This window comes from Bubalus kerabau, chromosome 12 (assembly GCF_029407905.1).
Source record: "Bubalus kerabau isolate K-KA32 ecotype Philippines breed swamp buffalo chromosome 12, PCC_UOA_SB_1v2, whole genome shotgun sequence".
NCBI lineage: Eukaryota > Metazoa > Chordata > Mammalia > Artiodactyla > Bovidae > Bubalus > Bubalus kerabau.
The window spans coordinates 48,244,159-48,257,438 of NC_073635.1; the positions used below are offsets into that span (position 1 = coordinate 48,244,159).

The 13,280-nt window shown below is 35.3% G+C and overlaps 1 protein-coding gene across 3 annotated transcripts in view; it reads left to right on the forward strand.

Annotated features, from left to right (window-relative positions):
* PIBF1 (progesterone immunomodulatory binding factor 1) overlaps window positions 1-13,280 on the forward strand; it is a 231,449-nt gene that overhangs the window by 177,852 nt on the left and 40,317 nt on the right. For 2 of the 3 annotated variants that reach the window (XM_055542632.1, XM_055542634.1), the window contains exon 15: window positions 6,850-6,980. The exons of the other annotated variant lie outside the window; for it this stretch is intronic. In XM_055542632.1, coding sequence (XP_055398607.1) covers window positions 6,850-6,980 — 131 coding nt within the window. The remainder of the gene's footprint in view (window positions 1-6,849; window positions 6,981-13,280) is intronic. 3 annotated transcript variants of the gene reach the window in all.

Consider the following 13,280-nt stretch of genomic DNA (forward strand, 5'->3'; position numbering starts at 1 on the left):
ATGAGTTTAGTCCTGAGTCATTCGTTATGTACGTGATTCCTGAGTCACTAATTACTAAGGCTTTCCTATAAGGAAAAGAGTACTAACAATAGGCAAAGTCAGTGATTGTGAAACTTTTTGAATACAAATGATTATAGTTACCAAAAGATTGTTCTAAAACTGTATTGGAGAAATTAAATTCTGTTGTTACATTAATATCAAAAATAGATATTAACATCAGTTTTCATTGAAAAACATGTACTTTAATTTCCTGAGGAATTAAATCTGGGGGATTTAAAAGCCTATAAAGAAACATTCTTAAAATTTACAGCATTATAGAAGTTTTACTATCTAGAGAGAAAGAAGTTTGTTGGTTGCCCAGTAGAGATACATTTTGGAAGTAAGGTTTTTGGTCCTCAATTTTGTTTATAATACTAAAACCTAATATATGTAATTGCTGTAATGAGAAAAAAACAAAGTAAAATAATTAAGGTTAATGACTGCTGTTACATTTTTTTCTGTAAATGCCCTTAGTTCTCCGATGTCCCGCCCACCCCTGCTCCCTACCCCCAACTATTCTGCACTTGGAAACACAAAACAACTTGTCAGTTCAGTTTATTCAGTTAGGGTCAGTTCTGTGAAAACAAAGTCAAGGCAATTGTTTGATTTAATTGACTAGTGAAACTGGTTATACAGGTAAGTAGAAGTTAGTTTTATTTTTGTCCAGCTGCATATTTGAATGTTCATAAAATAACTTAGCAGAATAATAAGATTCCAGTGACATTGTAATAGATTTTAAAGAATGATTACCAAAGCAAGGGAAAAGGGCTCTAAAACACAAACTATAGAAAATATTCATGGTATTTGTTTTTCTTTATGGCTCTCCCTTCACTATAATGAATTGTGTCCAAAAAAAAAAAAAAAGAAGTCTTCTTTTCTTTCACTATTCATATCCTGTTCTTTGAGGAATTTTTTTCCTAGGTAATAGTTAATATAACCTTAACAAAAATGTCCAGTATAATTTAGGTGAATCATTTACATAACTTTTATAAAGTGGTCCTCAAACTGTATGCTGATAGCCTTTAAGAGTTAGTCAGCCACCTCTTGGCTTCACTTTCTTCCTCACCCGCCTGAACCTCATGGTTGATCATTTTCACAATGTTTCTGCCCTTGATTCTTTGTGCCTTCTTCTGTACACACCCTGCTCTTCTCTACACCTTCAACTTGGAGGTTGCTAGTCACTCTTTTTTTTTTTCCCCCTGTGTGAGAGGAGAACCAAAAAAAGTGCAGTGCTAAAATAAATGATATGTTTCAATCTTAATTCGAAAAAAAAATGGGTAGATCTTGTAAATGTAGTTTATTTGAGAGGGAAATATAAATCATTTCTTGTCCTAGAAAAGCAGCAGATCTTCAGCCTCAGTTAAACTTGTTAGGATTTATAAAGGAAAGAGGAAAAAAATTTTTTCATATAAAAAGCTAGAATTTTATTGTCAAAGAACATTTAAGGTCATAAAGTAGGAATTTTATAATTTTTTTTGTTCTGCATAATAAAATGCTCCTTTCCTGACCCCTCATCCTTATAATAATAGATATCCACCACTTTTTTTCTAATTGTTCAGTTTTCACATATCCAGCTTTCTAGTTCCTTTTTCAAGAACTTATTATGTACCGAAGTAGTGGCCTCCTCATACTGACAGTGCTGTGTAGTCCAGTTCTAGCATACATTTTATATTTGCTTAGGAGAAGAAGAGTAAACACAAAGAAATTAAAAAAAACTAAGGTTGGTTGATTACGTAAATGATAAAATCCTTTAGAAAGATCTAAAGGAAAGGTCTTATATATCAAGAACATTACATAGTTGTACCCCTTTAATATTGGTGCTTCTGTTATGGAAAAAAATTTTTAAAGAAAGTATCAAGGAAAAATTTTATCTACAGTACAAAATCATTTGTTTTAGCATTATTTATACTAGTCAAAAATTGATGACAGCCTAAATGTTTGCTAGTATAAGCGATGTAATTAAATTGTGACTCATTGGCTTACTAGACAGTTTTATAACCATTAAAAATATAAATTAAGGTCTTCCAACAGCCTGGAAGAATGATCATGATATAAGATAAAGTGAAAAAGGATGATACAAAGTTGTACACAGTACACTAACATTGAACAATCTGAAAAGGAACTAAAATATTTTATTTACAAAATAAAATACTTAGGAATAAATTTGATCAAAGGGGAGAAAGACATGTACAACTGGAAACTACAAAACATTCCTGAAAGAAGTTAAAGAAGACATCCCTGGCTAATAGATGATTTAAGACTGTTTTTTGTGTGTTTGGTTGGTTGGCTTGGTTGTTTTTTCTTCTCATTTTTTTAAATTGAAGTATTGTTGAATTATAACATTGTATAAGTTTGAGATATAGAACATAGTGATTCACAGTTTTTAAAGATTATACTCCATCTATAGCTGTTGTACAATATTGACTATATTCCCTGTGCTGTACAATATATCCTTGTAGCTTTTTTTTTTTTTTTTTCTTTTTAGCCATGCTGCATGGCTTGTGAGATCTTAGTAACCTGACCAGGGATTGAACCCAGGCCCTTGGTAATAAGAGTGCAGAGGCATAACCACTGGACTGCGAGGGAATTGCCACTTATTTCTTTTATACATACTAGTTTGTTCCTCCCCAACCCCTATCCTCCCCTACCCTCTCTTGCCTCTCCCCACAGATAAACCACTTGTTTGTTTTCTATGTCTGTGAGTTTGTTTCTTTTTTTGTTATATTTACTAGTTTGTTGTATTCTTTAGATTCCACAGATAAGTGATAACATTACAGTATTTGTCTTTCTGTCTGACTTACTTCACTAAGCATAATATCCTCCAAGTCCATCAATGTTGTTGCAAATGGCAGTATTTTGTTTTTCATGACTGAGTAATATTCTCTGTGTGTGTGTGTGTGTGTGTGTGTGTGGTTATTGTTTAGTCTCTAAGTCCTATTCGATGCCTTTGGTACCCCATGGACTGCAGCCTGCCAGGCGCCTCTGTCCATGAGATTTCCCAGGCAAGACTACTGGAATGGGTTGCCATTTCCTACTCCAGGGGATCTTCCCAACCCCAGAGATTGAGCCCATGTCTTCTGCATTGGCAGGTGGCTCTTTACCACTGAGCCACCTGCGAAGCCACCACATCTTCTTGATCAATCTGTTGATGGACTTGCTTCTATATCTTGGCTATTTTAAGTAACTTCTGCTATGAGTATTGGGGTGCATGTATCTCCATCTTTTCCAAAGGACAGGAGAACCAAAAAAAATTGCAGTGCTAAAATAAATGATATGTTTAGGGGAGTGGGATTGCTTGATCATCTGATACTCCATTTTTAGTTTTTCGAAGAACCACCATACTGTTTTCCATAGTGTCTGCACCAATTTATATTCCCACCAACAGTGTTCAGGTGTTCTCTTTTCTCCACATCTTGCCAACATTTGTTATTTGTGGTCTTTTTGATGATAGCCATTCTGATAGGTGTAAGGTGATAACTTACTGTGATTTTGATTTACATTTCTCCAGTGATTGGTGATGTTGAGCATCTTTTCATCTACCTGTTAGCTCTCTGTATGTAGAAGACTTAATATTGTTAAGATAACAGTACTACTCAAAATGACTGACAGATACAGAGCAGTCCCTATCAAAATCCCAGAGGTATGTTTTGCAGAAACAGAAAAGCCCATTTAAAAATTCATGTGGAATTTCAAGTGACCTCGAATAGCCAAAACAGTCTTGAAAATGGAAAACAAAGGTAGAAAGACTCATACTTTAGATTTTAAAACTTATTGTGAAGTTACAGTAATCAAAAGAGTGTTATGCTGGCATAAGGACAGACATATAAGACTGATGGAGTAGAGTTGAGAGCCCAGAAGTGAATCTCACATATATGATTTTTTAGTAAGGATGCCAGGACCACTCAATGGAGAAAATACAGTCCTTTCAACAAACAGTACTGGTAAAATTGGATATCTACATGTAAAAGATTGAAATGGACCCATGTCTTACACTGCATATAAAAATTAACTCAAAATGAATCAAATATGTTAAATTTCAAAAATAAAGGTATAAAACTCATAGAAGAAAATGTAGGAGAAAATCTATGACCTTGGAATTGGCAGTGGTTTCTTTAAAATGACACCAAAAGAATGTGCAACAACAACAAAAATAGGTATGGTTGTACGTCATCAAAATTAAAACCTTTTGTGATCAAAGGTCAGTATCAAGATGGTGAAAAGACAGCCTACAGAATAGGAGAAAATATTTGCAATTCACATAGCTAATTAAGGATTTAATATCCAGAATATATTAAGAACTCATATGACTCAACAGCAAAAAAAAAAAAAAACCTAACTAAAATATGGGCAAAAGATGTGAATAGACATTTCTCCAAAGAGGATATACAAATGGCCAATACGTACATAAAATAACTGTATTGGAGAGGATGTGGAGAAATTGGAACCAAGTGCATTGCTGGTAGGAATGTAAAATGATGCAGTCACTTTGAAAAACAGTTCAAAAAGAAGTTAAATATAGAATTACCATATGACCTAGCAATTCCACCCCACTCCTAGGTAGATAACCAAAGGAATTGAAAACAGGGGCTCAAACAGATACTTGTACACCACAACATGAGTCACAATAGCCAAAAAGTGGAAACAATGCAAGTATCCACTGGCAGATGAATGAAGAAACAAAATATGCTATAAACATACAACGGAATATTATTTAGCCATAAAAAGGAATATGGTGCAACATAGATAAACCTTGAATACATTAGAATTAAATGAATTAAACAGATGCAACATGACAAATATCATATGATTCCACTTATATGAGGTATCTAGAATGGGCAAATTCATATAGAAAGAAAAGGGTTTCTGGGAACTAGGGAGTTAAGGGGAGTGTTTTTACTTAATCTGTACAGAGTTTCTGTTTGGGTTGATGAAAATATTCTAGAAATAGATACTAGTGATGCTTACCTGTTGTGAATGTACTTAATGCCATTGAATTGTACACTGTAAAATGCACAAAATCATAAATTTTATGTTTACATTTTAAACATGATTATTTAAAATATATACAGTTATTTCAGTTCAGTTCAGTCGCTCAGTCATCTCCGACTCTTTGCGACCCCATGAACCGCAGCACACCAGGCCTCCCTGTCCATAACCAACTCCCGGAGTCCACCCAAACCCATGTCCATTGAGTCAGTGATGCCATCCAGCCATCTCATCCTGTGTCGTCCCCTTCTCTTCCTGCCTTCAATCTTTCCCAGCATCTCGGTCTTTTCAAATGAGTCAGCTCTTCGCATCAGGAGGCCAAATTATTGGAGTTTCAGCTTCAACATCAGTCCTTCCAATGAACACCCAGGACTGATCTCCTTTAGGATGGACTGGTTGGATCTCCTTGCAGTCCAAGGGACTCTCGAGTCTTCTCCAACACCATAGTTCAAAAACATCAATTCTTCTGTGCTCAGCTTTCTTTATACTCCAATGCTCACGTCCATACATGACCACTGGAAAAACCATAGCCTTGACTAGACAGACCTTTGTTGGCAAAGTAATGTTTCTGCTTTTGAATATGCTATCTAGGTGGTCATAACTTTCCTTCCAAAGAGTAAGCATCTTTTAATTTCATGGCTGCAGTCACCATCTGCAGTTATTTTGGAGCCCGGAAAAATAAAGTCAGCCACTGTTTCTACTGTTTACCCACCTATTTGCCATGAAGTGATGGGACCAAATGCCATGATCTTAGTTTTCTAAATGTTGAGCTTTAAGCCAACTTTTTCACTCTTCTCTTTCACCTTCATCAAGAGGCTCTTTAGTTCTTCACTTTCTGCCATAATATAGTTATTTAGGTGCATAAATTATACATAGTGATTTAGGTATGTAAGTAAAGATGACAAGGAATATGAAAAATCACAGAATTATAAGTGATTATGTTGTTTTGGGGCTTTTGGGTGGCTCAGATGGTAAAGAACCTGCCTGAAATGCAGGAGACCCAGGTTCGATCCCTAGGTTGGGAAGATTCCCTGTAGAAGAGAATGACAACCCTACTCCTGTATTCTTTCCTGGAGAATTCCATTGACAGAGGAACCTAGCAGGCTAAAGTCAATGGAGTTGCAAAGAGTTGGACACGACTGAGCAACTGACACTTTCACTGTGTTATTTTGAGTAGAAATAAAGTTCAAATAAATGATTTTCATTTTAGCTAATGGATATTCATTAAAAGATAAATTTTAAATTGCATGTTGTCTCAGACCAACAAACAGTAAGAAAATTTAGGTGACTCATTCCCCAAATTGGTAAGACTTAGTATTTTATTTTGGAGAAGGCAATGGCACCCCACTCCAGTACTCTTGCCTGGAAAATCCCATGGACAGAGGAGCCTGGTAGGCTGCAGACCATGGGGTTGCAAAGAGTCAGACACGACTGAGCGACTTCACTTTACTTTTCCCTTTCATGCATTGGAGAAGGAAATGGCAACCCACTCCAGTGTTCTTGCCTGGAGAATCCCAGGGACGGGGGAGCCTGGTGGGCCGCCGTCTATGGGGTCGCACAGAGTCGGACACTACTGAAGCGACTTAGCAGCAGCAGCAATATTTTATTTAAAATTTTTCTTTCCTATTTACATGGTCTTTATTTTTATGTTAAAGAATAGTTATGTTGGTTAGTAATTTTTAAAACCTTCAGATTTACACAGGAAGAGCTTTTCAGAGTAATTCATGTAAAGGAGAGCTGGTGTCTGTGCTAGAGCGTTTTAAACAGTTTCAGTTTCTTATGAAATTGTCTAGATTTTAATGAAACCTTTTTTTTTTTCTTTAGCTTGACAGAGCCAATTCTCTGTTAAACCAGACTCAACAACCTTACAGATATCTCATTGAATCAGTGCGTCAGAGAGATTCTAAGATTGATTCCCTGAAGAAGTGTATTACCGAACTAGAAAAAGATGTCAGGTAACCATCTACAAATCTTGTATTTGAGTAATAAAATATTATTATTATTTATTTGGATAATAAAGGCATTGTGAGCATAATACTGCTGTAGTTGAGGTTGGAAATTGGGAAGAAAAAATGTACATAACCGAAGGTGGTCTTAAATGTGATGTGTTCGATTTCTCTTAGAAAAGCTAAGTCCATTAAGGTATTCACATTCCACCCGGTAAATCAGAAGTCTTAGCCTGGAAGTAGCAATGCTGCACTGATTAACAAAGCACTCCGCGCACCCCAGGGCACACAGCAGCTAACCTATGCTGTCCTTGTTCCCTAGAATTCTTTAGTGGGACAGGCCACTTGTGGAGTCAGAACGACTTTTTAAACAGATAAAATGTACACATTTACTTAGATTCCTGTTGACTTTGCCAAGGAATTTAGGCTTTTCTGCCTCTGACCTTTTACATGAAGTAAACCATAAATTACCTCAATGTAAATAAATTCCTTTCACGTCCTTAGTTGAAATTGTTTTCTTACATGACACCTTATCAAAAGACTTGCTCCACTGAATAATTATTCAGATTCTTTACCTGTTCATCTCATGAGATCATTTTAATCTTTTTAAATTACAGTAGAATAATGATGCTATGTAAAGAAAGATGTTTGAACTCATGGATGCTTGGTTAGTTGGCTTAATTATCATTAGATTTTAAAATTATTTAGAATAAGTAATTAGATAAATTATTAACCAATTTATAAAAGTATAAGCAAAGAATTAGATGAGAAAGAAAATTCTTAAATTAAGTAATTAGAAAAGGTAGTTTATTTAAAAATATAGTTATTGGAGAAGATAGCCATTAAATGTAGGTTTCCCGAGATATATAACCAAAAATATAAAACTACTGATAATTAACTGCATATAAGAGCCACATGCTAACTGTTTGCGCCACTGGAGCTCTCTGATAACTAACTCGAAAGTGTGAATGTTGTTTTTGATGAATCAGAATAATCTTTTCCTCTCTTGTCTACCCCACCAAAAAATTAGCCCAGAATTTTATTCTTGATCATAATTTTTTCAGTAATATAATAAAGTAATTTTAAATCACGTTGATGTTTTAAATGTCAACATAGATAACAATTTATTTCTAAATTAATTTTAAAGTTAAATATTCAAAATATTCATAACCAGCATTATGAAATTAATTCAGTGAATTAACTAAACCATTCTATAAATAGCTATTGGGAGCAATAGAAATTAGGTCTTATCATTCACTGGACACTTGGTTATCCTAGGGAAATTGAGGAAAGAGCCCCAGAGAATTTTTTCTTTACATATTATAGAAATTTGTTATATTTGAAATTTTGTATAGAGTTTTGTTTTACGTTTATAATCTTGGAGCAGGGATAAATAAAAAGCCCTGTGGGAAATTTGCCTCTTTCAGAATTACCTTCAAGTAAATTTGTTTGAATATTTATTTTACTAAGAATTAGGATAGCTAAAAATGTTTTTTGTAGAGAAAAATATAGCCAGCTATAGGAGACAATTATAATGATGAACAAATTCACCCCTAGAGAAAATTAGCCATTTGTCATCTAAGAACATATTAGTTTTGTGATAGGGCCAAAATTTAATCTGTCTGCTTTCTATTTCCATAATCTTCACCTTTATATTATACTGCCTCCCTATGTTCTAATCTGAATTAGAGCTAATTTTTCATTAACTATATAATTAAGAGAAGCAAAAAAAAAAACAAAAAATAATGTAGAATAGTAGTTAAAAGGAGAGCTTTTCATGAGTTGATAATCGTTGAAACTGTGTGACAGATACATGGGGGCTTATTAAATTTTCTCTCTTGAAATATTTCATAATAAAGTTACTTTTCAAAAAAAAGATTTTAAAAGGGAGGACAAGGACAAATCCAGCTCCGTCCTTAGTTTTTAATTAGAGCAAATAAATTAAAGTCTCTGAACTTCATCCAGTACAACTTCCTGTCATGATAAAATATTACCTTTCTGCAGTATCCAGTATGGTAGCCACCAGCTACATGTGGCGATTGAGCATATGGTCAGTGTTACTGAGGAACTAAATTTTTAATTTTATTTGAATTAAATTAATGTTAATTTTCATTGCCAGTTTTGGCTAGCTAATGGCTGTAGTACTGGACACTGTAGCCAGTTTTCTCATCTGTGAAATGAGAGTGGCACCAACAGCACCTAATTCACATGGTTATTCTGCGCACTAAATGATATAACCTTTGTAACATATATAGCACTGTTCCTACACTTAAAAATGCTCAATAAATGTTTGATATTATTAGTATTGCCTTATTTTTAACATATTTTTATGTTGAAAATTATCTTTAAAATGAGAAATAACATTTCTCAAAATATGCTGAATCTTCACAAAAATTTGTTTAGTTGCTAAGTCATGTCCGACTGTTTTGCCACCCTATGGACCATAGCCCACCAGGCTCCTCTGTCTGTGAGATTTCCCAGGCAAGAATACTGGAGTGGATTGCCATTTCTTTCTCCATGACAAAAATTAGGACTCCCTTAATAACAGCAACAGTAAGTAATCATAAGAACTATGCCAATTACGGAATTAAACAAACAAAAAAAATTTTATGTGCTAAACATCTGAGCCCTTTAAAGCTGTCTGTGTTTCATAAATTTATTATATACTATTTTAGTAGACTCTGAACTAATATTTCACAGGATATGAAGTCTTGCTCTTCATTGAAGCAACTGTCTTCTAATGTGAAGAGCTAAGGTGCTTTCAGCATTTTAATTATGGCTTTCAAGATGCTGTAGATGTACCCTGATGTCATGGATGAAAAGATGCCATACAACACACAGCTCAGTCAACAAGTCAGACACAGCAGGTTAGGTCACATTCTGCCTACCATCACCCTGACTCTGAGCCAGTGGCATTTCTAATAGAGTAGAATTATACTGGGCTTCAAGTACATATCAGCCTGTTTTTTTCCTCATGGTAAATGCATCTTTAAAAAATATAGATATTAATGTGAACATCAAAGGGTAATTGTGAAAATTAAATGAAGTAGCATATAAAAAGCAAAAGCTCCGGCACACAGGGAAAACTCAGTAAATGTTACCTCCCTTCCTCTTGTACTTCATTAATTTGAAATTTAAACATTCGATGACCCATCCAAAGAGATGACTAAGTGATTCTGTTCCTTGAAAATTCCTGTTTGTTTTTGCTGGGTGTGGATTTTAATTGTAAAGAATATTTACATAAACTGATAAATTTGTAAATATTTCTCTAGCTTATACAATATAACCTTCTTTAAAGAACTAAATATAATTTTATGATTTTTCTACAAAATAAGGCCAGTATCACTATATCACACCCACAACTTGCCAGTTTAGCTATTGATACAATTTATTCAGTGCCTAGAAAGGTTAGAGTAAATATGCACTAAAATGAGATTGTGATAAACATGTTAATAGCTAACACTTGAGATATCACTATTCACTGTCATTAAAGAAATAATCTGTTCTAAAAGTAGTACTTTTAACAACCCTCCACCGATCCACAAGAGAGTCTGAGTTATATAGGTTTGATCTATAGGTCAGGACTGAAGGAAGCATGGAAAGAGAATAATTAGCATAAATTTTCTTTTTCTGTTGTCAGTTTTCCATTTTTTGTTAACTAGTCATTTAGGAGGAAAAGACTACTTAGGCTTATAAGACTAAGCCAGAGTATATTGATCCAGGAAGTTAAGAAACAGTATATCAGGAATATGTTTTCATACAGCAGGTGAAACAGAGCCATAAACATGAATTTCTGAGTAATAATTAACAGTGAATTGAACAATTATGGGTGTAATATACCATTCACCATAGATGTGCTTATAAGGAGATTTGTTTTGTAGTTGCTTTATGAGTCACGCATAGAAGCTTTGTATTTTTAAGGGTAAGTTTCCACTGTTATGAAATGTCCTATGGAGATTAAACTTCCATTGAGTAATTACTGTGTGTGGAAGAACACAGAATATAGTAATCATCATATTCACTTTTAGAGACCCACGTGTTGAAAGTGGTCTCCATTGTGATTTAAGAAAGACAAGGCTAAGACTGAGAATGTACACCCAAGGGGCTTCCCTGATGACTCAGTGGTAAAGAATCCACCTGCCAAGGCAGGAGACGCAGGTTCAATCCCTGGGTCAAGAAGATCCCCTGGAGAAGGAAATGGCAACCCACTCTAGCATTCTTGGCTGGAAAATCCCATGGACAAAGGAACCTGGCAGACCACAGTCTCAAAAGAGGCAGACAAGACTAAGCAACTACAAGTCTGTGGAGCCAACGTGTCACAGAGTTGCTTTGTAAGCTAGTTTATCCACTTGCCTTTTATTCCATATTATATGGTTATTTTTGTTACTTAAATATGAAATATTTACTTTATTCTAAAAAAATTAGGCACTACATATGAAGCATTTCTAATGAATTATTTGGTCCAAATCCTTTGATTACATCAACGTTCCATTCCTATTACACTGTACTGTACTTAATGGGCCTGTTGATATTTGAGAGCCTGTCTTTGTGTCTGCGTATGCACGCCCATATGTGTACTGCATGGAGTACATGTTTACATTCTGTGTGTGGGGGGGTACCTGTAATATACATATGTAAATGTATATGAGTATGTATATGAACACATATCTGTTCTTTGAAAATTCCTCTTCCTATTTATTGGACATATATTTTCATTTTGAAAAATATTTTGTCTCCTTAGCTAAAGATAGAATTTTAAAGTTACAGAAACGCCCGATCCTTTACCGTTTTGGGGAGGACTCAAGCAGAACATGGCACTCAGTTTCCTTTATATCTAGTTTTTTTCAACTCCTCAGCTCAGTAGGATCTCTGGCGCCTAAATACAAAAGTCAGTTTGTTTTCCTGCTGAGCTGCTTACCTTTATTGACATTTAATTACCATTTTCCTCTTATGTCTCTTATCTAAATCAGTAACACAGTATACCATTTATGTAGAGGTTTGTGTTCAGTGTTTCATATAATCATTCATTAGATAATTCACATGTCCCTTTGACATACATGAGCATCATTTCCACTTTAATAGATGTGAATACTGAGGTTCAGTGGGGTGGTGTTTGTGGTGCATTATACTACACAGTCACGGAGAAGGCGATGGCACCCCACTCCAGTACTCTTGCCTGGAAAACCTCATGGAGGGAGGAGCCTGGTAGGCTGCAGTCCATGGGGTCGCGAAGAGTCAGACACGACTGAGCGACTTCACTTTCACTTTTCATTTTCATGCATTGGAGAAGGAAACGGCAACCCACTCCAGTGTTCTTGCCTGGAGAATCCCAGGGACAGGGGAGCCTGTTGGGCTGCCGTCTATGGGGTCACACAGAGTCGGACACGACTGAAGCGACTTAGCAGCAGCAGCAGCATACTACACAGTTGAATCAGTGGCACAGTTGGAAATGGAAGTCAGAATTGCATCTAGTCTTTCTTCTCAGAGGACAGACTCTGATGCTTCCTTGGGGAAGTTCTGTTAACTAGGAAGAGAATATGAATTTCTCTATTCTCAAGTCCTTGGAATTAACAGTTCTCCCAGAACACCTACTGCTATTCCTTGAGTTTAAAAAAAAACTTGTCCCTAATATTTTAAAAATTGGTGGCATTCCATTTTCTTAAAGTATAACTTAAAACATCCTACCTCTTCAGCAAACAATTCTCATTAACTTTACCATCTCAGATTCTGTTTTGACATTCAAGGAACTGTGTTTCTTCAATTCATTGTTGCTTTTCTTAATCCTGGTTGCAGTACTGTCTGAATAGACTTACCCCAATGGCTTTCAAAGAATATTTAATGGTTCTAATTAATTCTTATATGTTGAATAATAAAACTCCAGACAGTGTAAGATAAGCCTCAGATATTTATCTTTTCAAATAATAATATGTCCGTACAATTAGGCTTGTCACCCTTTCCTATCAGAAAATAGGTCATTTCAAAGAAAAATCCACAATGCAGACTTAGAAATTAAAGACTGAGCTAAGAAAATGGAGGCAAAAATTGTTTTCCTGAGTTTAGTATAGACCAAATATCTAATTAATTTATCTCAGTTATATACCTGGTAATTTAGTATGTGGCTTCCCTGGTGGCTCAGAGGGTAAAGCATCTGCCTACAATGTGGGAAACCTGGGTTCAATCCCTGGGTCTGGAAGATCCCCTGGAGAAGGAAATGCCAACCCATTCCAGTACTGTTGCCTGGAAAATCCCGTGGACTGAGAAGCCTGTAGGCTACAGTCCATGGGGTCGCAAAGAGTTGGACATGCCTGA